Below are 26,631 nucleotides of genomic sequence, written 5' to 3'. Positions count from 1 at the left end.
TCCCAACCACTGCTTCCCTTTCATGACCCTCGACTCTTATAACTGACATCTGGTTTCTGTACAAATTGTAAATAGCCTTTCGCTCCCTGTATTTTACCCCTGCCACCTTTAGAATTTGAAAGAGTTTATTGCAGTCAACATTGTCAAAAGCTTTCTCTAAGTCTACAAATGCTAGAAATGTAGGTTTTTCTTTCCTTAATCTTTCTTCCAAGATAAGTCGAAAGGTCAGTATTGCCTCATGTGTTCCAATATTTCTACGGAATCCAAACTGATCTTCCATGAGGTCATCTTCTACCAGTTTTTCCATTCGTCTGTAACGAATTCATATCAGTATTTTGCAGCTGTGACTTATTAAACTGATAGTTGGGTAATTTTCACATCTATCAGCACCTGCTTTCTTTGGGATTGGAATTATTATATTCTTATTGAAGTCTGAGGGTAATTCACCTGTCTCATACATCTTGCTCACTAGATGGTAGAGTTTTGTCAGGACTGGCTCTCCCAAGGCCGTCAGTAGTTCTAATGGAATGTTGTCTACTACCGGGGCCTTGTTTCAACTCAGGTCTTTCAGTGCTATGTCAAACACTTCACGCAGTATCGTATCTCCCATTTCATCTTCATCTACATCCTCTTCCATTTCCATAATATTGTCCTCAAGTACATCGCCCTTGTAACCCTCTATATACTCCTTCCACCTTTCTACTTTCCCTTCTTTCCTTAGAACTGGGTTTCCTTCTGAGCTCTTGATATTCATACAAGTGGCTCTATTTTCTCCAAAGGTCTCTTTAATTTTCCTATAGGCAGTATGTATCTTGCCCCTAGTGAGATAAGCCTCTACATCCTTACATTTGTCCTCTAGCCATCCCTGCTTAGCCATTTTGCACTTCCTGACGATCTCATTTTTGAGACGTTTGTATTCCTTTATGCCTGCTTCATTTACTGCATTTTTATATTTTCTCCTTTCATCAATTAAATTCAATATTTCTTCTGTTACCCAAGGATTTCTACTAGCCCTAGTCTTTTTATCTACTTGATCCTCTGCTGCCTTCACTACTTCATCCTTCAGAGCTACCCATTCTTCTTCTACAGTATTTCTTTCCCCCATTCCTGTCAATTGTTCCCTAATGTTCTCCCTGAAGCTCTCTACAACGTCTGATTCTTTCAGTTTATCCAGGTCCCATCTCCTTAAATTCCCACCTTTTTGCAGTTTCTTCAGTTCTAATCTGCAGTTCATAACCAATAGATTGTGGTCAGAGTCCACATCTGCCTCTGGAAATGTCTTACAATTTAACACCTGGTTCCTAAATCTCTGTCTTACCATTATATAATCTATCTGAAACCTTCTTGTATCTCCAGGATTCTTCCATGTATACAAACTTATTTTATGATTCTTGAACCAAGTGTTAGCTATGATTAAGTTATGCTCTGTGCAAAATTCTACCAGACGGCTTCCTCTTTCATTTCTTACCCCCCAATCCATATTCGCCTACTGTGTTTCCTTCTCTCCCTTTTCCTACTCTCGAATTCCAGTCACCCATGACTATTAAATTTTTGTCTCCCTTCACCACCTGAATAATTTCTTTTATCTCATCATACATTTCATCAATTTCTTCATCATCTGCAGAGCTAGTTGGCATATAAACTTGTACTACTGTAGTAGGCGTGAGCTTCGTGTCTATCTTGGCCACAATAATGCGTTCACTATGCTGTTTGTAGTAGCTTATCTGCACTCTATTTTTTTAATTCATTATTAAACCTACTTCATTACCCCTATTTGATTTTGTATTTGTAACCCTGTATTCACCTGACCAAAAATCTTGTTCCTCCTGCCACCGAGCTTCACTAATTCCCACTATATCTAACTTTAACCTATCCATTTCCCTTTTTAAATTGTGAGTGGTTGAGTGGTTATTGCATATTGTCATCGAACATAGGTAGTGGTCACATTAATGTGATGGGGCTGTGTATATAAAATCACTTCGTCACTGGAAGACCGAATGTAGTGTTGCAGTGGTTAACCCACTGCACTGGTAGGAGGAGGCCTCAAATACTCATCCGGCCTTCCTAACTTGGTTTTTGCACGGCTATCCTTAATCAGCCAAAGCAGTTGCTGATATGATCCCTTTTAAAGGGCATATCTATTTCCTTCACCATCTTTGGACTGTACATATCAATGCTCTGTCTGTGATGAGCTTATTGTCAAAGAGATGTTAAATCTTCCTCCCATCCTTCCTATATTGACTTCTGACAGTGAAAGCCTACAGACTACTGTTGAAATTCTATTAGAAAAATACATATCAGAATATGTAGCTACTTGGAGAAACAATTAAAGCAGGCAGCCAGGTCACTTTTCTTAGTTATGTGTTATCTGCTTGCAGTGACTATGCATTAACATTCAACATTTTTGGGACTGAAGAGGTGCTGAAATGATACTGCATTAAATAAATATTCGCTAGATGCAGAATGTCAAGACAAAACAGACAATTGACGGGTGCTATTAATAGTGTTCCATAGATTTCGTGTTTGTTTTGAATACAGTCAGAGAGAGTCCCTTTAGTCAACCATAGTGCCAGTAGTGCTAGTGTTTGTTTTCAATACAGTCCAGAGACAGGTAGTGCTATTTTCATTGTTTTCTACAAGAAGTGGCTAGCAACCACAGTTTAGTCAATAAACAGCCGCCTTTAGTGAATTAGCAGTCTAGTTAAAGGTTGATTAACTCTCTTCAGTAAATTGATTCCTTAGGATGGATAGGATGTGTGACTGCTGTGTACGGTCGCAGGAGGAGCTGGCCACTGTTCGCGAACAGCTGAGCGTGTTGATGGCCGCGGTCAGCCGTCTTCAGGCTGCTGCCTTGGAGTGTAGCGGCAGTGGGGAGTCTGGTGCGTCGCAAGGTACACCCCAGGTGTTACATGCTTCACCCACTGTCCCCGCTGTCGAGACATCTTCGCGGGTACCGGGCGCGGTTGGGCCACCCTCTCCCCAGGGGGAGTGGCGGGTTCAGCGGCGTTGCCGGCGCACGAGGCGGAGGGTCAATGTGGAGGCTGGCCGTGTGGCATCGCCTGCTCTGCCTGTGAGTGGACATGTGGCTGCTCCTTCAGCAAGGTCCGAGCAGGCACACGGGGGGGAGGGGTTTATTAGTTATTGGGAGCTCCAACGTTAGGCGGATGATGGAGCCCCTTAGGGGAATAGGGGGAAGGTCGGGGAAGAAGACCAGTGTTCACTCTGTCTGCTTGCCGGGGGGTCTCATCCGAGATGTGGAGGAGGCCCTACCGGCGGCGATAGAGAGCACTGGGTGCACCCGACTGCAAATTGTTGCTCATGTCGGCACCAATGACTCCTGCCGTCTGGGTTCAGAGGTCATCCTCAGTTCGTACAGGCAGTTGGCAGAATTGGTGAAGGCGGAAAGCCTCGCTCTCGGGGTGGAATCAGAGCTAACTATTTGTAGTATCGTTCCCAGAACCGATCGCGGTTCTCTGGTTTGGAGCCGAGTGGAAGGCTTAAACCAGAGGCTCAGACGATTCTGCGCAGATCTGGGGTGTGAATTTCTCGACCTCCGCTATCGGGTGGAGAAATGTAGGGTCCCCCTGTATAGGTCAGGCGTGCACTACACGCCGGAAGCGGCTACAAGGGTAGCGGAGTACGTGTGGAGTGCACATGTGGGTTTTTTAGGTTCGAGAATTCCCTCCCTAGGCCCGACAAGACGCCTCCTGAGACGCGGCAAGGTAGGAGTAGGCAAAATGCAACAGGGAATAACAATATTAATGTGCTAATAGTAAACTGCAGGAGCGTCTATAGAAAGGTCCCAGAACTGCTCTCATTAATAAACGATCACAACGCCCATATAGTACTAGAGACAGAAAGTTGGCTGAAACCAGACGTAAACAGTAATGAAATCCTAAACTCAGATTGGAATGTATACCGCAGAGACAGGCTGGACAGTGAAGGGGGAGGCGTGTTTACAGCGATAAGAAGTGCAATAGTATCGAAGGAAATTGACGGAGATCCGAAATGTGAAATGATTTGGGTGAAGGTCATGGTTAAAGCAGGCTCAGACATGGTAATTGGATGTCTCTATAGGCCCCCTGGCTCAGCAGCTGTTGTGGCTGAGCACCTGAAGGATAATTTGGAAAATATTTCGAGTAGATTTCCCCACCATGTTATAGTTCTGGGTGGAGATTTTAATTTGCCGGATATAGACTGGGAGACTCAAACATTCATAACGGGTTGGCAGGGACAAAGAATCCAGTGAAATTTTTTTAAGTGCTTTATCTGAAAACTACCTTGAGCAGTTAAACAGAGAACCGACTCGTGGTGATAACATATTAGACCTTCTGGTGACAAACAGACCCGAACTATTTGAAAAAGTTAACGCAGAACAGGGAATCAGCGATCATAAAGCGGTTACGGCATCGATGATTTCAGCCGTAAATAGAAATATTAAAAAGGGTAGGAAGATTTTTCTGTTTAGAAAAAGTGACAAAAAGCAGATTTCAGAGTACCTGTTGGCTCAACACAAAAGTTTTGTCTCAAGTACAGATAGTGTTGAGGATCAGTGGACAAAGTTCAAAACCATCGTACATTATGCGTTAGATGAGTATGTGCCAAGCAAGATCGTAAGAGATGGAAAAGAGCCACCGTGGTACAACAACAGAGTTAGAAAACTGCTGCGGAAGCAAAGGGAACTTCACAGCAAACATAAACATAGCCAAAGCCTTGCAGACAAACAAAAATTACGCGAAGCGAAATGTAGTGTGAGGAGGGCTATGCGAGAGGCGTTCAATGAATTCGGAAGTAAAATTCTATGTACTGACTTGGCAGAAAATCCTAAGAAATTTTGGTCTTATGTCAAAGCGGTAGGTGGATCAAAATGAAATGTCCAGACACTCTGTGACCAAAATGGTACTGAAACAGAGGATGACAGACTAAAGGCCGAAATACTAAATGTCTTTTTCCAAAGTTGTTTCACAGAGGAAGACTGCACTGTAGTTCCTTCTCTACATTGTCGCACAGATGACAAAATGGTAGATATCGAAATAGACGACAGAGGGATGGAGAAACAATTAAAATCGCTCAAAAGAGGAAAGGCCTCTGGACCTGATGGGATTCCAGTTCGATTTTACACAGAGTACGCGAAGCAACTTGCCCCCCTTCTTGCAGCGGTGTACCGTAGGTCTCTAGAAGAGCGTAGCGTTCCAAAGGGTTGGAAAAGGGCACAGGTCATCCCCGTTTTCAAGAAGGGATGTCGAACAGATGTGCAGAACTATAGACCTATATCTCTAACGTCGATCAGTTGTAGAATTATGGAACACGTATTCTGTTCAAGTATAATGACTTTTCTGGAGACTAGAAATCTACTCTGTAGGAATCAGCATGGGTTTCGAAAGAGACGGTCATGTGAAACCCAGCTCGCGCTGTTTGTCCACGAGTCTCAGAGGGCCATAGACACGGGTTCACAGGTAGATGCCGTGTTTCTTGACTTCCGCAAGGCGTTCGATACAGTTCCCCCCAGTCGTTTAATGAACAAAGTAAGAGCATATGGACTATCAGACCAATTGTGTGATTGGATTGAGGAGTTCCTAGATAACAGGACGCAGCATGTCATTCTCAATGGAGAGAAGTCTTCCGAAGTAAGAGTGATTTCAGGTGTGCTGCAGGGGAGTGTCATAGGACTGTTGCTATTCACAATATACATAAATGACCTGGTGGATGACATCGGAAGTTCACTAAGGCTTTTTGCAGATGATGCTGTGTTGTATCGAGAGGTTGTAACAATGGAAAATTGTACTGAAATGCAGGAGGATCTGCAACAAATTGACGCATGGTGCAGGGAATGGCAATTGAATCTCAATGTAGACAAGTGTAATGTGCTGCGAATACACAGAAAGATAGATCCTTTATCATTTAGCTACAAAATAGCAGGTCAGCAACTGGAAGCAGTTAATACCATAAATTATCTGGGAGTACGCATTAGGAATGATTTAAAATGGAATGATCATATAATGTTGATCGTCGGTAAAGCAGATGCCAGACTGAGATTCATTGGAAGAATCCTAAGGAAATGCAATCCCACTGCTTGAATACTGCTCAGCAGTGTGGGATCCGTACCAGATAGGGTTGATAGAAGATATAGAGAGGATCCAACGGAGAGCAGCGCGCTTTGTTACAGGATCATTTAGTAATCGCAAAAGCGTTACAGAGATGTTAGATAAACTCCAGTGGAAGACTCTGCAGGAGAGACGCTCAGTAGCTCAGTACGGGCTTTTGTCAAAGGTTCGAGAACATACCTTCACCGAAGAGTCAAGCAGTATATTGCTCCCTCCTACATATATCTCGCGAAGAGACCATGAGGATAAAATCAGAGAGATTAGAGCCCACACAGAGGCATACCGACAATCCTTCTTTCCACGAACAATACGAGACTGGAACAGAAGGGAGAACCGATAGAGGTACTCAAGGTACCCTCCGCCACACACCGTCAGGTGGCTTGCGGAGTATGGATGTAGATGTAGAAATGTAAGATATTCAGACTCACAGTAGTTAAGTATACAGGGTGGTCCATTGATCGTGACTGGGCCAAATATCTCATGAAATAAGCATCAAACGAAAAAACTTCAAAGAACGAAACTTGTCTAGCTTGAAGGGGGAAGCCAGATGGTGCTATGGTTGGTCCGCTAGATGGCGCTGCCAATGGTCAGACAGATATCAACTGTGTTTTTTTTAAATAGGAACCCCAATTTTTTATTACATATTCATGTAGTACGTAAAGAAATATGAATGTTTTAGTTGGACCACTTTTTGGCTGTGTGATAGATGGCACTGTAATAGTCACAAACCTATGGTTCACAATTTTAGACGAAGAGTTGGTAACAGGTAGGTTTTTTTAATTAAAATACAGAACGTAGGTACGTTTGAACATTTTATTTCGGTTGTTCCAATGTGATACATGTACCTTTGTGAACTTATTATTTCTGAGAACGCATGCTGTTACAGCGTGATTACCTGTAAATACCACATTAATGCAATAAATGCTCAAAATGATGTCTGTCAACCTCAATGCATTTGGCAATACGTGTAATGACATTCCTCTCAACAGAGAGTAGTAATGTTCGCACATGCATCGACAATGCGCTAACGCATGTTGTCAGGCGTTGTCGGTGGATCACGATAGCAAATATCCTTCAACTTTCCCCACAGAAAGAAATCCGAGGACGTCAGATCCGGTGAACATGCGGGCCATGGTATGGTGCTTCGACGACCAATCCACCTGTCATGAAATATGGTACCATACGCGAGCTGTGTGCCAGACATCCATCATGTTGGAAGTACATCGCCATTCTGTCATGCAGTGAAACATCTTGTAGTAACATCGGTAGAACATTACGTAGGAAATCAGCATACATTGCACCATTTAGATTGCCATCGATAAAATGGGGCCCAATTATCCTCCCTCCCATAATGCCGCACCATACATTAACCCGCCAAGGTCGCTGATGTTCCACTTGTCGCAGCCATCGTGGATTTTCCGTTGCCGAATAGTCCATATTGTGCCGGTTTACGTGACCGCTGTTGGTGAATGACACTACCTCACTAAATAGAACGCGTGCAAAAAATCTGTCATTGTCCCGTAATTTCTCTTGTGCCCAGTGGCAGAACTCTACACAACGTAAAAAATTGTTGCCATGCAATTCCTGGTGCATAGAAATTTGGTACAGGTGCAATCGATGCTGCTGTAGCATTCTCAACACCAACGTTTTTGAGATTCCTGATTCTCGTGCAATTTGTCTGCTACTGATGTGTGGGTTATCCCCGACAGCAGCTAAAACACCTACTTGGGCATCATCATTTGTTGCCGGTCATGGTTGACATTTCACATGTGGCTGAACATTTCCTGTTTTCTTAAATAACGTAACTGTCCGGCGAACGGTCCGGACACTTGGACGATGTCGTCCAGGATACCGAGCAGCATACATAGCGCATACCCATTGGGAATTTTGATCACAATAGCCATACATCTACACAATATTGACCTTTTCCGCAATTGGTAATCGGTCCATTTTAACATGGGTAATGTATCACGAAGCAAATACCGTCCGCACTGGTGGAATGTTATGTAATACCACGTACTTATACGTTTGTGAGTATTACAGCGCCATCTATCACAAAGCGAAAAAAGTGGCCCAACTAAAACATTCATATTTCTTTACGTACTACACAAATATGTAATAAAAAATGAGGGTTCCTATTTAAAAAGTGCAGTTGATATCCGTTTGACCTATGGCAGCGCCATCTAGCGGGCCAACCACAGCGCCCTGCGGTTTCTCCCTTCAAGCTAGATGAGTTTCGTTCTTTGTAGTTTTTTCGTTTGCTGCTTATTCCGTGAGATATTTGGCATGGTCACTATCAATGGACCACCCTGTATATTAGCAATATTATGAAAAGGATAGTTGATACTCGCCGTATAGGGGAGATGCTTAGTTGCAGATAGCACCACAACAAGACTGCCAGAAAATGAGCTTTCAACCAACAAACCCTGTGTGTGTGTGTGTGTGTGTGTGTGTGTGTGGGGGGGGGGGGGGGTGTAGAAGTAGTAATTTTAATTTAAGTTAGGAGAGATTTTTTAAATTTATTTTTTGTAGGCCTGGATCCTTTCCAAAATGTCAGTAATCAGTCTGATGCAACAGTGTTGAAATTAAATGCTAATACTTGCAGTAGAAGGCAATTACAAAATGAAGATATAACATGCTCCGTTTGTGATATGTAATTGAAAAAAGGAATCACTTTACAAATATGTGTAGAAGATACAAATAAATTTTCATAAAGTAGTGAAATTAGGGTTAGAAGAAAACAAAACTTATAAATTAAACATTTTTGTACTTTCAGATGGTAGACAAAAACTATAGAAATAAGAGAACAGGAAAAGTACTGAAACTGTGTGTTCTGTGAAGGATTCTTCCTGGTTCAGTATTATTGATGAAAACCATATTCCATGTTGTGTGGATCACTGAAGTTTCTAAATGCCAGCTATGTCAAAGTAGTAGATGTTTTCCAGCTCATTAATTTCCTTTATATCAAACAACAATGTTGCTTCTTCTACAAGAGACTTGTGGAACATACTGCACATTTTGTTAAAGAAATTCTTTATCTCCACCTACTGCACTACTGACTGCCTGAATATACACTTACAAAATGCAAGAATAAACCTCTTAAAAACAGGAATGTACATGAAATTTTAGCAAAACATACTACTAAGAAAACACAGGCAAAACTAAATATCTAACTTGCTGCCCTGGAGATATGACACCGGTGACAACTGGAGCCAGATGAAATGGTGTTAGGAAAATATGTACCAAAATTTATAGCTACTTGAAGAAGCAGTTAAAGCAAGCAGCCAAATCACTGGCAAAGTTTTGAAGTATGTTCTTTATTTAAGGTAGCTCCAGTAAATTAGTTGATAACTCTGCTTGGACTTTATCTGGCCACTGCTTCGTTTTGGTGGAAGAATGAGTTCCACAAGGGAATAAATGAAGTGTATTTAGAAAGATATTCAGACTGATACAAAAGACATTGCTCTCTTGATTTTCAAGAAGAGTGTTACTGATAGATTTCAATATGTTGAATATGCTTCTGTGTTTTGGCTCCCTGGAGAATACGAGTAGTCATCTAAACAGAACAAATGCAAGCATTAATACAGTAATGAAAAATACTGATTGGTATAGAAACACTGTAATGAATAAATCAATTCACTGTAAAGCGAAGCTGTGTGTAACCCCCCTCCCCCCCCTCCAATACACACACATACATACACACACACACACACACACACACACACACACACACACACACACACACAGAAAAAAACAACTCTACCCTAACACAAGTGGACTGCAGTGCTGGGACAGTGTGTTTCTGTGACTGTGTGTAGTATGAAGTTATGCTGATTACTTTAAGGGCAAATACACAATAGTAATCCTAAGTCAAAGTAGGGACTGAATCTCTGAATATTTGAATGATTGGTGAGGTTCCTGACTAACTTATGTACCAAACCTTGGTATTCATCCAGGGTGAGGTTCCTGATTAACTGATGTACCAACCCTTGGTATTCATCCATAAGCATCAGTAATCTGGACCTATGGTGATATGATTTTCAAACATTGACTAAGTCTAATCATCGTATCAAAACAGCCATAAAATGAGGAAAATATCCACAGCTCTTAGTTTTCTGTTTGTATTCTTATTTCATTTTGTTGTTGTTTGGACTTCATATTTTTGATTCAGAGAAAGGAGTTGAGTTAACATTTATCTAAATGAGACAGTGAAACCACATTTATTTTATCCTTTCAGATGGAACTTACACACAAGTGGCTAATGCTGCAGTCCAGAAATCTGAAACTTTGTGCATTAAGCTTTCTTTCTCTCCTCCTTTTTTCATTTAAAGAAATTTCCTCTCCAGAAGGCTCACAAATCTCTTGTGAGCATGTGCATGGTGAGCATGGGCATGGGCCCAGAGCCATTGCAGTATTTGTTCCTTGCCTGTGCTGCAACCTTACTCCCTGGCTACATCTTTCCTCAGACTTGGTCTATAGGATAGGTTCTTTGTTGGTAACTTGGCTTGCATATAGGACATATGGCTTTTCCCACTTTGTTAGTTTATTTCTTTTTACCAGACAATTATTTTTCAACATTCATTTCAGTTAAGTCGTGTTTGGTCCACACATCCATTTTTTTTTTTAAGTGCATGCCAAGCAAGGTGGTCACACTGTTACATAATGCTTCACACAGATGAAGAATTATGCAAAAACCTCGAGAAGTGCGGGCAAGATTCATATGTCACGTATGTCACATATGTCAAGGTGTGCCAGACCACAAAATTGGCACTGGAGCATTCATCCTTGCTCTTGAGGGGGATTTGCTATCTGAGAAAGATAAAAATCTTTGTTTAGCATTGTGATTTGTGGAGACTAGTTGGTCGCTTCATGAATACTCCCCATGTGAGGAACCACCATTCTGTGTTTGTGTGGAGATGATCACTCTTCTCGATCCCCTATTGTGGGTCTCCTTTTTTGTGCTGGTGTTTCTACTAGAGTATCGGTTACTACTGATCATCTCACACCCACTTTGCAATGGCGTTCTCTTCTTACCCAGCTACTTTTGAATATGTAAAAGACAGCCCCAGGCCTTGATCAGTGCGTAAGCTGATGATCAAACATTTGAGAGTGACTCACAACACCATCTATTCATGTTTTGCAACTGTACTTGATTAGAATATGTTTTTCCTCTGTAACGGAGAGAAAGTGTCATCATCATAAACCATAAACCAGGCAGAAACCCAATGTCCTTGACAGGTACCAATTGATTAGACTTTCCAGTGTGCTCTAAAAACTGCTTGAAAGGGTGGTAGCCTGATGATAATGCTGAGTTATTGAATCACAAGGCCTTTTGTCACCCACCCCCTCCCTTCCCCCCCCCCCCCTCCCCCACCCCCACCCACCCAACCTACCCCAGTCATTTTCCGTGAGGGACAGTCCAGTAGTGACTAGTGGAATAGGTTAGTAACATCAACACGACAAGCTTTTTCTAACACCCAAACTACCAGATGTCGCCAACGCAGATTTGCTTTAACTGTTTACATGTGAAACTGTTACAAGGGAGAACATTTTCCTGACATGTAAAAGGACTTTTTGGAGTTTGTAGCTATGTTTTTTTGACAGTTCACTTTAGCTTCATTGGTTGAAAGTAGCAAACGTCTAGAGTAAAAAGTAGCAAACCATTAGAGTACATTTGTATAGATAGGTATGGTGTTGTGTCTGACATGTGTGACAAGACAGACACCATTTGTGATGAACCAGTTAGTGCATTTGTAGTTTCACAGAATTAACTCAATTGGAACAAAAGAATAAAGAAACAATTGCATCACATATGCGGAAGTATTAATAATCCCATATAACACTTCTGCTCAGTCATAATACAGTAACAAAAAAAAAAAGTCATCATGGGGGCTTAAACCCAAGCTCCTTGGTACAATGATCTAACACTCTGCCAACTTCCCCAAAGAAGTTTTACATATCAGTTACTCATAGTTATGCTTTTCCTATTCTTCGTAGTTCAGGTGTTACTTTTAATTAACATATATGCCCATACTGCTGGATGACAGCACATAGTTTGAACTAAATTGGAGTTTTGGTTGATACCCTATCGACATTAAATGTTTGGTACTGATCTGAATGACTGACCTACATAAGGCTGGTAGGCTCCATCACAATTTGCCTACCCTCCATGGATGGAGCATTCAAGGTGCCCTACTACTGATTTTTATTATAAATTTTTCTCGCTCAAATCATTTTGGGGTTAAAGTAGATAGGTCACTCTACTCCAGGTCCCAGAGAACAGCATTCCTCAGAGCTCCATAATGACTGATACACTCTTCCTTATTGCAAGCAGTGGGCTAATGCCCACTGTCAGAACAGTGATTACCCCTGTGCTGTATATCAATGACTGTTGCATTTGACATAGCTTCCAGCTTGTAGCCTTTGTTGAATGCCAGCTCCATGGAACCACTCAAAGGGTCTCCACTTGGACCTTTTCATCCCACAAAAATGTGGGTTTCTGATGTCACACCATGTTTCATCCAAACCCAAAATTCAACTTGGACACTGTTGTGCAGTTCAGATGTTTTTAACACTGATAAAAAGCTGACATGGCTGCTCCATATTCAACGATGAATATGTTATCCACATGCGAAAGCTTGATGCTACCTGCTTTCTCACCAATATCTCTTGTGGTGCAGATTGCATGCCTCTACTCTGTATTTGCCAGGTGCTGATCTTGACCCAACTGAATTGTGGTTGCCATCTTTATGGCTCAGTGGCACCTTTGTTTTTGAAATTATTGGACCCAGTACATGATCATGTAATGAGACTGGCTGCTGACACCTTCTAGAATAGTTCCATAGACAGTGGGGATCTTACTGCATTAATTCTAATGGTATCATCTCCCATGGTCACGATATGACGATTTCCTAATCATCTAACTTATCAGATTCTTCATGTAGGGTGTGTTGACCTCCTGACTTCTGTCCTAGAGTGCGTTACCCAATTGGAATGCACCTACATGGAACTCCGCTTAGCTCCGTGTTTTTGCCATTCTGCTCTTTGGTTAGTACTCAGACCACATACTATGACAGATATATTTTAAGGACCTAAAGTTCTAGTCACCCCCATGACCTTTTAGCAGTTGTTTTTCTTAGTTCTTCAGGGGTGTCAGGTTGATACCATCATTTACACTGATGGCTCTAAAACGATAGACAGGATGGGATATGCTTTTACGTCTCCTGTGAGTCAGGAGCAACATTTGTTGGTGGAAACATGGCATGCTTTAACGGTGAAGCTGGTAGCCATTAACAAAGCCCTAAATTTTATTAAACAGACCTCCATTGACTGTATTTTAATGTATAGTGACTCAACAAGGAGTCACCTGGCTATTGATTAATGTTAATCTTGTCACCCAGTGATTCAAAATTTCCTCTCTGATGTCGTCGTACTACCTGTTCAGTTGTCTTGCTTTGGGTTTCAAGCCATGTCGGTATCTCATGAAATGAACTGGCTGATTGTTTGGCTATTGATGCGGATAATAACACCTCTACTCACTCAGAGATGGAACAAGATCTGTTTGTCTACTGCACTCTAAAATAAAATCCAAACTATCAAGGAGATGATGGCTGTGCGGCATACCTCCTCCCATTCCTTCCGGAAGAATCCACTGTCTCAAGTTACTCTGAGTCATTCATGTCACGTTAAACCATAGTTTTACTTTATGTAATGCGCCACTCCCACATTGTGGTTGTGGAACTTACAGATGGGTCACATCCTGGTTGATTGTCTCCTCCTTCTTGCTATCCATCTCTGTGCACAGTATTCCAGTTTCTTTGCCTCTAATGTTGATGGAAGTTGTATAGGGAAAGTTGAAATGGTCCTTTGTTTCCTCTGAGAAAGTTTTTTAAGCAGCTTTCAGGGCAGGGGGACTGATGGTTGGGTTTGGCTCTCGGTGTTTGCTGGACCCTACCTCCTCTGCCACCTACCCTGGTCACCCCTTTTTTTCTTTTTTTTTTGTGTGTTTAAGTACTTTTAGATGTGATTAACCCTTTTTTATGCCACACACTGTTTTATTTTTTAAGGTGCCTCTTCATTATAGTACTCCAATGATGGCTAGGCCTTAAGGCTTCCTCATCCAACGCTAACTGATGATGAATGAACAGTTGAACAGGTTTCCTCCAAGAGAATGTGTACTGTTTCCATCTTTAATGCTTTCACCATAACAAATTTTGGGATGGCATAGTTGTGGAGGGGACAGCCCACTCCTCCTTCCCGCCACCTCCCCCTGCGACTTGCTGAGTCCTATGGACATTTCACTGCAACCACCTACCAACCTGATTGTTTCTCTCATCATCTTATTTTACTTTTGTTGGCCCCACTGGTGTTCATTACATTGTTAGCCTTTTCACTTTTTACTGTTATGGATGTCCTCTCCACCCAGCTACATGGATTTATTCATTTATTTTGCTATTGCGTTGGAGGAAGTCAGACATGTAGGTGGTGTGTCTTGGTTGCAGATGAGCCCTGGGCGTCCTTCGTCTGCTCTCTAGTCCACAGACTGGCCCGTCCTACATAATTTTATCTCTCATGCAATTATTTCTCACATCTGGTATCAATATTGCTTTCACTCCTTGGTTTTGCCACTAACTTCACGTGCACCACCTCATTAACAAGAGACTGATGACATCACTGGTCCATCAACTTCCCAACCAACTTCTTTAAGAAGTTGGTACCTGTGAAATGATTAGTTTATGTAGTCTCATTGATGAAGCTTTGAACACAAACTGTGGTCCTAAATCTTTTGTTAGAGCTACCTCCAATTGTAGTTCCATGAGTAGTCCTTTATTTTTGTCAAAACAGTGAATTTCATTAAATGGTAATTCATCATATTGGGAGTACACAATAGGAGCAAAATGCTTTGCTAATGTTACATCACATCACAGTGGAATTCTATAAGCAGAAATGTTCTTAGTGACATCTTCATTTGTAATGTATGTTAGCCTAGTGTTGATTTTGCCCAAACCTGCTTCAGCCTTTATAAGTCTGTGGTTCTTATGTTATGGTAATGATGTTGCCCCACCATCTCCCCTCACCCCCACCCCTGTAAAGGAGCACTTTTTGCATTGCATTCGTGATATATCACAGGTTTATGTCAAAATGAGTTTTTTATTTCAAGAATGGAAACCTGAGTTTCAGATTTGAGAGTGAGTTTTAGTTTTTAAGTAATGGAAGGAATGAAGGTAGCAACTCACAATATAGCTAAGGTTTTGAGCAGTTAATATATACACACAAACAAGTCTGGAAAAGTTGCCAAGCTTTCAAACAGTGTTGTTTTTCAGAACTGACTAGTATTGAATACACATTCACATACAAAGGTGCAAAAAGACATACACCTGCGCGGCTATATTTTTAACTCTGTAAGGAGACATTAATTGAAAGCCTAGCAATGTTTTCACATGTTTAGCTTTTGTTAGAAACCCTATGGAACAATAGCACCAAACTATTTACAGTGATTAGTGAATATATGCCTAAAATATTTTGTGTCAATGTTGAGAGCCCTCAGGATACACAATATGGCTGTATGTTTATGAAACTTGGCTCTATCCTTCAGTCTTTGGCTGATAAAGTTTTGCTGACAAGATCGTTTCCTGTCACAAGTACATTTCTGAGAGAATGACATGGATGTAAATAAAAATGACTGTCTTGCTAGAACTACTATACATTTTTTGTTTAATGTTTTGTGCTCTTGGACAGTTTTGAATTTGATTTTTTCCCCTCCAATACTTCCAGGATACAATGAAATAAGAGACAAACCTGGTGACAGCTTTTATATACGAGCCATGTTTGATCGGATGGGAGACATGGGAGATCAACATCAGTTGCAGTTCCACAAAGATGATGTGCTTTATGTTGATAATACAATGTTCAATGGTGTTCCTGGCCATTGGCGAGCTTGGTTTGTTGGTGAAGATGGCCACATGCAGCAGTGTGGCATTATTCCCAGTAAATACAAGTTAGTACCACTGCATTGTATACTCTCAGTTAATAATGTAACTGAACTAGACATAGCTTTTCCCATTTGGAAGGACAAAATTACACATTTAATCATATTGTGAATACAAAAGATGGTGGAGGTGTGAAGGTTATTTATTATAATAACCTTTTCATGGCAAGAGTGATATGCAGTAGTAACCTACAGAGTTCCAGAAATTCTTGCTCAGATATTTAGTACCTCATCTTATTGAAAATTCACTTGAACCTCCATTTTCACTTTTAATGATATTCTTTCAAAATTCTCCAAGGAAAATTTTAAACAATTTTTCGGAGAATCTATTAAACATGATTGTTTGAGCTTTCCTCTCAAGTAGGTTTATGGATACGATATATATGAAACCTATCTTAACAGTATAGATACTTTCTTTTAACTGTCTACATACTTTCTTTTAACTGTCTAGATACGTTCTTTTAACTGTCAGTCATATAACTCAATCATATGAGTTAAATTTGATGTAAATAACCTACCTCAACACAAAGGTAATAACAATATTCACAATACAATAATAGAGTAATAAAATTACCACTGACAGCCTTTACATATGACCAGAATTTTTTGAGTTGTGTGAGAAGTCTTTTAATAAGATACTGCTATGGTAATCATTGAAAGCTTTATGCATTGCCATTTTGTCATTGACATTTTGACAGGAACAATTCATTTAGCATTTCTCTATCTATACTCTCAGCCAATTTTCAGTGCCTATTTTGTAGTAGTCTCTGTTTCTCTAGTAGTTTCTTAATAGAGACTATAAATCATGGAGCGCCCCACCCATGATGAATTGTTTTACTAAGTACATATCTTTCCAGTGCTTGGTCAACTATTGGGAGTGATGAAGGCATCAGCAGTGGCCACATGAAATTGTGCACTACCAGAGTGGCGGAAGTGTGTATGCTGGAGTGCACCAGATTGTGTAACTGGTTGAATTTGGCTTGCAGGAGGCAGTGGACAGGGTCAGCGCAGTGAGCCAGTGGATGCACTTAGTAGGATATTGCCACCTGAGCCAAGGATCAACAAACATCGCGCCAGATACTGCTGTCTGAGCCGAGGAAAGACATACATTGAAGATGGGGTCTGCAAGCGGTGTCCAGGCAGAGGTGGGCAAGTTTTGGGTCATGTTCCTGGGTGTTGCTGAGTGCCTTGTAGTCCGGAATGAAGTGATGGGGCAGGTATGGTTGAGGCGTTTGGTGACAATGTTGGCAATTTCCACAATGTGACCTGTGTCTGTCATGATCTTGGGGTTGAACGACTTGTCAGAATTGACGTGGGAAGCACTGATCAATGTCTTTTGAGAGAGCAAGCATTATAGGCTCCTGATTGGTGAAGATTGTGAAGTGACAGACCTCCAGTGATGGCTGAAAGTATTTGATTGCCTCATAGATGGCAATGAAATGCACTCAAGGACCATTGAGTTACAGAGAGATTCCGTGAAAAAAAGCGAGCAGCTGCAGGATGGCATCGATGGCTGTCTTGCTGACACCAAAGATGCATTTTGCAGTGTTTTCAATGAAGATGGTTTCCTTGGGGCATTCAAAGATTATGCAGCGATGCTCACTGTGCTCCTCGTGCGTCACAGAGGAAACGAGGATGTCGTCCAAGTAGGTGAAGCACTAGGGAAAGCCTCACAAGATATTGTCCAGGAAATAGTACCACATTTGGGAGGTTGGATGTCATAAAGGCGTTCTTGTGCAAGCTAAATGGTGTGGTGATGGTGGTCTTCTGGATGTCCTTAGGTGCATCAGGACTCTGGATGAAAGCCTTGGCACAGCTTATCGTGGTGAAGTTTGTAGCACCAGCCAGTGCGTTGTCGTAGCTGTGTAGGAGTGGAACTGAGCACCATTCAGGAATAGAACAGACATTTAACATCTGATAATCACCATGAGACATCTTTCTCCTTGACAAGATGAAGGGCAGACACTCACGGGCTCTTTGAAGGACACAACACTTGTGGTGATCAGTTTGTCAGACTCTACATAATCAATCTTGAGTTTGTCCAATGAGAGGAGCCCAAGGCTGGCAGAAGACTGGTGGTCCAGTCGTGGCATCAGTGCAATGGACAGTTGTATGACAAACTTACCGAGGTGCGCTGGATGGGCATGTGAGAGCAGTCCCCTACAGCTGGAGAGCATGCTGCAGGCCGGCAAGGAGGGTAGCAGTCCATGACGAGTGGGGTGGCTGTCAGTGTGACAGCCAGTTGGCAGTGCTATATTTGAGAGAGACTGATGTGCAGTGTGATGTCTCAAAGTCTTGAAGTGGTCGGTGGCTGGGGGACAACAAGATGATGTCGGGCATCTGTATGCTGACTTGAACTGGCTGATCACCACGTTGATGCTGCAACTGGTGGAGATCGCATCCACTGAGAAAAACTGCAGGTGCAGGTCCAGGGGTAAGGGGTTGAAAAGTGGCAGGTGAGCTGCGCTACAGTTGCATAGTGGCATGGAGTGGCTGCAATAGGTGGTGTCTCAAATATTGGCACATTTTCACTGGGTGGAATGGCAGCAGCAGCAGCAGTAGTAGAAGAAGAAGAAGAAGAAGAAGAAGAAGAAGAAGAAATGGGGGCCAGTGGGCGCACCAGTGTGGCTTCTGGTGCAGGGGACTGGGCCTCCAGTGTAGTCAGCTTTTTAGCATTCCAGCTCCACAAGGTGCATGGTCAGATCAGTGATAATTTTGGCGGGTGAATACACTAAACACATGAGAATGAAATGGCTTGTGATGCAAAGCACGAAATATAGATTGTTGTGAAATATTATCTGTACCACCAGTATAGTTTGTCACGTGAAACACAACATAATAGCCTCAGTGCGGTTGTGTTCATAGCAAAGAAATAGAAGTAGCTTGTGGGGTATGCAAGTGAGCAGGAGTCTGTGATTTGCACCTAATGAGACAAGGTGGCTAGCACTGAGGCAGTTAGCAACATGTCGAGTTTGAATCACCTGAGTTTATCATTGGGTTACCGATGTAGGATCATTGGTACCTAATTAAACAATCCACAAAAAATTAGATAAAATTGAGCACATGGGAATAGGCATGGTAGGCAATGGCACAATGAATAACCTTCACAAAACACTTAAGGCAAAAACAGACTTATTGAATTAACTGAACTGCCACAAGGAGCTCTGAAATAATCTCAAGAATTAATAGCTTTTACTGGTTCCTGAAACCACGAGGCACAATATTAATGTCACTTGTTGATATGGTGAATAAGAAAGGAAAGAGTGGCACCAAGAAGTGCAATAAAAATAGCATCATTAGTAGCAATTTGTTCGGGGAGGGGGTGGGGGGAACACTCACTCTATACACTGTCCAACGTGAGTGTCGACACACAGAATAAAGTCACTAACCAAACTCTGGCATTGTCACCTTGAAAAGAAGAAGTGAACTGAGAGTGAAGTTAGGCCGATGGAAGAATTGGTTGGAGCAAGGCCATTGTCTTGGTCCCATTAGCCAGTGACTGTAGTAGATGGGTGTATGGTCGCATGGCAGAACCAAGACCTTTGGGTGGAAGTACATAGACAGATTTGCATGAAGAAATGACCTCAATGAATTACTAGACAGCCATAGTGAAAAAATAGTTGCTTATTGAATGGATTCGGACTGCTAAAATCGAAGTGCAGTGAAGAGCTGTCATAATATTACTGCCTCTTCATCTAGTCTCCTGCACATTGTGCTTCTGCGTGACTCAGTGGTACAATCTCAGACTATGGATCCAGAAGTTTGAGCCCCAGTCATTTGTAGGATTTTTTTTTTTAATCACTTCTTTCACCACAGAAAATGAGAAAATGTTTGTTGGGAAATGCTGGGTTGCACCTGGTTTGGAGTCGTTATTAATCTGTCGGTACCCCTATAGCCGTATGTGTAGTCAGTTTGAAGATGGATGTATGGCACTTTCAACAGGACCATGCCTAGTAAAACATGATGGTGTTCAAACCAACTTTTGAGTTGATGACAGATTATATTTTCATTGTTACAAACATTTCTAATTTCCTTTGTATTTTGGTAATCATTGTTGGTAGGGCTGTATCTTGGTCAGTGACATCATTTTCAATGTGGATATCCTCAGGGAGCTCAGATATATTTGTTACCATTAGACCTATTATACAGGGTGGTTATAATTAAACTTCCACTGCCTGAGCCGTTGTGGGTGGAAAAATATTTACCCCTATGTGTTCCAAACTTTATAGAAATGATGTTCAGACTGTGCATTATAGGTTTTGCGTTGTTAGTGTCATGACTTACTGTTAGGCTTGATACTGATGTAGTGACTTAGGGTTAAAACACAACCTCATAGTAAATTACAGCTGCAGACAGTCAACATGGGCTGCTGCTCTTTGTGAGTATCGACGCATTAAAGGAATACGGAGAGGTCCTCTTTCTGTACCAACGTTGAAGAACATGACTTGGAAGTTTGAATTACTTTGTGATTTGGGAATTGCTATTGGGTGAGTCTGTTGGCAGATTGTGCCACAAGTTGTTGAAGAAGTTACTGTTGCCATGGCTGAGAATGCTGGAAGGAATGTGCAATTTTCAAGCAGTGTGAGCTGTGTCACTATAATTGAATGTTCCATGGTCCATCTCTAGTACAGTCTCAGAATGTTGTGGATACAGATTCTCAATCACATTGACAATATTTGTACCCTAAACATAAACATGGTATGCAATTAACAAATTTTACCCTCACATGTGGTAAATGAAATGTGTTTCTTTCAATGGTTTATTCATTATTTCTCACCTGCATGTACTTAAACATGTTTCCACAAGTTTTATTTTCATACGATCACTTGTTTTTCATGTGGGATCTCACAAGGAGCAGAAGTTTAAATAACCATCTTGTATTTTCGTCATGATTGGGCTTCCAAACTATTTGTTCCTAGTAGTTTTCAGAAAAAGCATTTAATATTGCTTGTGAACACAAGAGGCATGTCAAATGGCATCACAGGTGATGTCTGTGTACAGGTTGGATCATGTGGGATGTGGGGGAGTGGAAGAACTGGATTCTCAGGCTGATTGAAAGTCATAAAATCTGAGAAAGTGCGTGGTCATTATTGCAAATATGTGTTACAAAGAATCATCCGGAAATTGTACGGAAAGAACATCACAAAGGCATTTGCATGGGCAACCTGGTGGGTGGCCGGAAGTTAAAAGATGTCACAAAGAACAGCGACATTTAAGGGAAACTGTGGAATAATAGAAAGAGACTGAGGCAGAGACGACACAAATTATAGTAAACGTAGGGCAGCTGGTGTAATCTATGTGCCCTCAAGAGGAGCTGCAACACAAGAGAGACAGACAGAAGCATATGGCTGTAGATCTAGAACAGGAGACAGTAAGACTCAGAAGAATCTTCTGGCAGACAGTCACAGGAGGCAGTCACATGGTCTCTCTCCCATGCTTCCTGATTGGTTTGCAAAATATTTTCAAAATATACTGTACTAAGCAGCATCTTGGACTTTTGGTCTGTGAGTTCATCATACAGATGATGGCACATTTATCCAGCTGAGTAACTGGGTACTGAATGCAAAATCTTACAAAGGTAGAACTACAATAAAATTATTAATTTGTTGTGCTCCTTGATGCACCAGACAGCTGGAACTGTATATACAGTCAATGGATTCTACAACTGTATCTGCTGTTTCCTCATATCTCTCTCAGTATGTTGCCTTGTGACGCACATATGAAACATGCAGTGTTTTGTCAGAAACAGATATAATTTTATTAATGCATGAAAAGATTTAGTTTATGACCTCCAAAGGTGCTAGAAATATTCTCTTAGATTTTTTCCTTCCATAAGGATGATTACTTTTTACTGATTTATTTGGTAAAACAGTTCCACTTAAAAGACATTACAGCTACATATGTAAGCCGCATTATGGTGCACGGCACCTTGTGCTGCTACTGCTTGTTCCCTTTCCTGTTCCATTCACAAATAGAACGAGGGAAAAGTGACTGCCCACATGTCCCTGTGCAAGCCCTAATTTCTCTTATCTTCGTGCCCTCTACATGAAATGTACGTTCATGGCAGTAGAATCATTCTACAGTCAGCTTCAACTGTTGGTTCTTTAAATTTTCTCGATAGCGTTTCACTTAAAGAACATCATCTTCCCTCCAGGGATTCCCATTTGAGTTCATGAAGCATCTTCGTAATACTTGTGTGTAAATTGAACCTACCAGTAATAAATCTAGCAGCATTTCTCTGAATCGCTTGGATGTCTTACATCACTCCAATCAGGTGGAGATCATGGAAGAATGGATCGTACTACTGTTCTAGACAAAGTCTTCTTTATTGATGATATCCATCTTCCATAATAGCTGCTGCTTGCTGATCACTTTTTCCATCAGATTGTTTGTGTACATAGAGAGTAAGTGCAGTCCTATCATACACTCCTGATGATACCCTTGCCTCTGATGGACACTCACCTTTGAAGACAATCTGCTAGGTTATACTACATAAGAAGTCTTTGAGCCACACGCTTATCTTGGAATCTAATCTGTGAGTTTGGGCCTCTGTTAACAGTTCGCAGTGGGGAGAAATGTTTTCTGGAAATCTAGGAATATGTCATCAGCTTGTTACCTTCATCCATGGGGTTTGCAGGATACTATGTGGCAAAAGGGCAATCTGAGTTTTGCATGGGTGGTGCTTTCCAAATTGGAGCTGATTTGTGAACATACGCTCTTCCTTATCAAGAAAATGAGCTGTTACTTCTGTTCATCTCCATGTCAGATAAAAACATACCTAAATTTTTTGAAAGTCTCTTCAGGTTTGCTGCCTGATCCTAAAATCAACTCGATTCAATATTTTGGCAGTCCAACTGGTCACCATCTTCAGGTGAATGCTGCTTCTGCTGGTGAGTTAAACTGAGAACTGACTCCAGGCTGCAAATCGACGATCTGTGTGCATCGACTTTCGGTGAACACTATGTCCCAAAGTACCATGTGGTTTTTTATAATCCATAACCTCTAAAAATGGAGGCATCCCATCACTTTCAACCTCTATGGTAACTGTAATGTGGGGATGAAGACAGTTGAAGTGGTCCAAAAATCTATTAAGACATCACATCCATGTGATCAGGCAAAAAAAGGTATCATCGACATATCTCCAGAAGTATGTTGGTTGCAAAGCCGAAGTCCTCAGTGCCATATCCTCGAAGTCCTCCATAAATAAATTGGTGACCATGGCTGATAAAGGACTACCCATTGCCACTTCGTCATTCTGTTGGAAAATGTTGACATTAAATAAAAAATATGTGGGTGTCAGCACTTAATGACAAAGCTTCACCAACTCTTTATCAGTTTTTCACTACCGTATTTACTCGAATTTAAGCCGCACTCGAATCTAAGCCGCACCTGAAAAATGAGACTCTAAATCGAGGAAAAAAATTTTTCCCGAATCTAAACCGCACCTCAAATCTGAGACTCGAAATTCAAGGGAGAGAAAAGTTTAGGCCGCACTTCCAAATCGAAACAAAGTTGGTCCATTGTAATATGAGACACAATTTAGGTTGAATGAATGACGATACAGCTGTAGTAGTTTAGTTCGAGTCGTAAGCTTAGCAGTTAAGCTTTACCAGGTAGCCGTTGTTATGCGTCAGGCGCTGAAAATCCATTACTGTACTGTGTCATGCATTGTTTGTCGCATTCTGAAATGAGCGTTTACGGCCTGTCGCCGCTCGCGGCATGGCTTGCTTTTGTGCACGCTACTGCCGCTTACAATAAAAAAAAAAAAAACAAAGAGAGGAATCGTCTCATTAGCGAAACAATGGCAAGAGACTGCTATTCGTTGCTACTTACACTGCTGCTTTCTTTGATAATGATCAACAAGAACCAAATAATAGACTGCGTATGATAGAAGATGTTCTGAACGAGAATTTAGCAAAAATTTTTTCCGTTTGAAAATCTTTGCAGACGCCTCTTTAGTACATTACATTATGCACAGAAATTAGAGTCATCTTAGATTTAAAAATCTAGTCAATTGCCGTGCTTCATTTCTGACTGTATCACTATTAGGCATAAGAATAATACGAATATAAACATGACATGGTATGTATATTCTTCCGCGTCTGCTGTTGTCTCACTCTAGTTTCGTAGTTTATTAGGCGGACAGGATTTAAATGAGATAGCAGCAAACACGAAAGAATACATGGCAAAATGTTTATATTCGTATTATTCTTATGGTGAAGAGAATACTGTATGTGATTCACAATTCATAAAAGTTCCTATTAGCAACCATTTCTTCTCACAGTTAGGAAAAAATTCAGAAAGCAGAGTTGGCCATATTGACAAATATCCCAAACAGTCTTGCCAGTCGGATTTTCGTAGTACATTGAAATGCTGCTACGTTCGAAGAGGAACAATACGGAATTTGTATTTACTTCGTTGGATAATGTATGAAAATGCAGTGGTCGAAACTCGGGGCGGAGAAAAAAAAGCTCTCCTTCCACCTTTTTTTTTATTTATTTACTGACGCAGAGGTTTTGGTGCCAACTGCCAGTATTTGTCTTTGTGCTTGCGAAGCATGCCTGCGTAGTGCTACATATATTCGACGACAGAAGTTAGTTGTGGCGGCACCTACCAACATTTTTCAGAACTTCCGCTTACTTTGCACTCGATTCTAAGCCGCAGGCGGTTTTTTGGATTACAAAAACCGGAAAAAAAGTGCGGCTTAGATTCGAGTAAATACGGTAATCAAAGTAAGGAACTCTTCCAGAGGGACTCGTGTAAACAGAGATACCACATCAAAACCACCAATAGATTTGAAGTTCTCAGCCTCAAAGATTTCAATTGTTGAATAAAATCCACTGAATTGGAGATATGGTGTTCACACTTACCAAAATATGGACTGAGTGTGTAGAGTAACCCCTTCCTTGGGTAGACCATACAACCTAGGCGGAACGGCAGCTCCATGATGTAGTTTATTATGTAAATCTGTGGACAACAAACTCTTGATCAACAATGAAAGTGTTTTGCACTTAATCCTTTCTGTGGGATCACTAGAAAGTATTCTGTTTGCCGGGTCGTTGAGTAGTAAATCCATTTTTTAGGATGTAATCATCCTGCGTCATTACAATGTGGCATTCCTCTTGTCAGCTGGTAAAACTACACAACTGGCCATTAAAATTGCTACACCACAAAGATGACGTGCTACAGACGCAAAATTTAACCGACAGGAAGAAGATGCTGTGATATGCAAATGAGTAGCTTTTCAGAGCATTCACACAAGGTTGGTGCCGGTGGCGACACCTACAATGTGCTGACATGAGGAAAGTTTCCAACCGATTTCTCATACGTTGCCTGGTGAAACGTTGTGATGCCTCGTGTAAGGAGGAGAAATGCGTACCATCACGTTTCCGACTTTGATAAAGGTCAGATTGTACCCTATCGCAATTGGGGTTTATCGTATCGCGACATTGCTGCTCGTGTTGGTTGAGATCCAATGACTTCTAGCAGAATATGGAATCAATGGGTTCAGGAGGGTAATACGGAATGGCATTATGGATCCCAACAGCCTCGTATCACTAACAGTCGAGACGACAGGCATCTTATCCGCATGGCTGTAACAGATCGTGCAGCCACATCTCGATCCCTGAGTCAACAGATGGGGACGTTTGCAAGACAACAACCATCTGCACAAACAGTGCGACGATGTTTGAAGCAGCACGGACTATCAACTCGGAGACCATGGCTGTGGTTACCCTTGACGCTGCATCACAGACAGGAGCACCTACAATGGTGTACTCAATGACGAACCTGGGTGCACGAATGGCAAAAGTCATTTTTTTCCGATGAATCCAGGTTCTGTTTACAGCATCATGATGGTCGCATCCGTGTTTGACAACATCGCGGTGAATGGACATTGGAAGCATGTATTTGTTATCGACATACTGGCGTATCACCCCATGTGATGGTATGGGGTGCCATTGGTTACATGTCTCGGTCACCTCTTGTTCGTATTGACGGCGCTTTGAATAGTGGACATTACATTTCAGATGTGTTATGACCTGTGGCTCTATCCTTCATTCGATCCCTGCGAAACCCTACATTTCAGCAGAATAGTGCATGACCGCATGTTGCAAGTCCTGCACGGGCCTTTCTGGATACAGATAATGTTCGACTGCTGCCCTGGCCAGCACATTCTCCAGATCTCTCACCAATTGAAAACGTCTGGTCAATGGTGGCGGAGCAACTGGCTCGTCACAATACTCCAATCACTATTCTTGATGAACTGTGGTATTGCGTTGAAGCTGCAATGGCAGCTCTGTTGTACCTGTACACATACAATTGCGTGAAAATGTAATCACATGTCAATTCTAGTATAATATATTTGTCCAATTAATACCCGTTTATCATCTGCATTTCTTCTCGGTGTAGCAATTTTAATGACCAGTAGTCTACTACATCATCATCATTCCGAAGGGCACGAATGACTGCTCTCTCTGCGGAAGAGATGTTATGCCGCAGTGGTCGAGCCCGATGTAATGTGTATCATTTAAGTCACAA

The 26,631-nt window shown here is 41.5% G+C and overlaps 1 protein-coding gene across 1 annotated transcript in view; it reads left to right on the top strand.

The window, feature by feature from the left end:
* Positions 1–26,631, top strand: part of LOC126161721 (disks large homolog 5-like) — a 159,534-nt gene that overhangs the window by 108,494 nt on the left and 24,409 nt on the right. The window contains 1 exon segment of the mRNA XM_049917756.1: positions 15,879–16,101. Coding sequence (XP_049773713.1) covers positions 15,879–16,101 — 223 coding nt within the window.

The sequence above is a fragment of the Schistocerca cancellata genome, chromosome 2, assembly GCF_023864275.1.
Source record: "Schistocerca cancellata isolate TAMUIC-IGC-003103 chromosome 2, iqSchCanc2.1, whole genome shotgun sequence".
NCBI lineage: Eukaryota > Metazoa > Arthropoda > Insecta > Orthoptera > Acrididae > Schistocerca > Schistocerca cancellata.
This window is presented reverse-complemented; position numbering and strand designations above follow the sequence as displayed.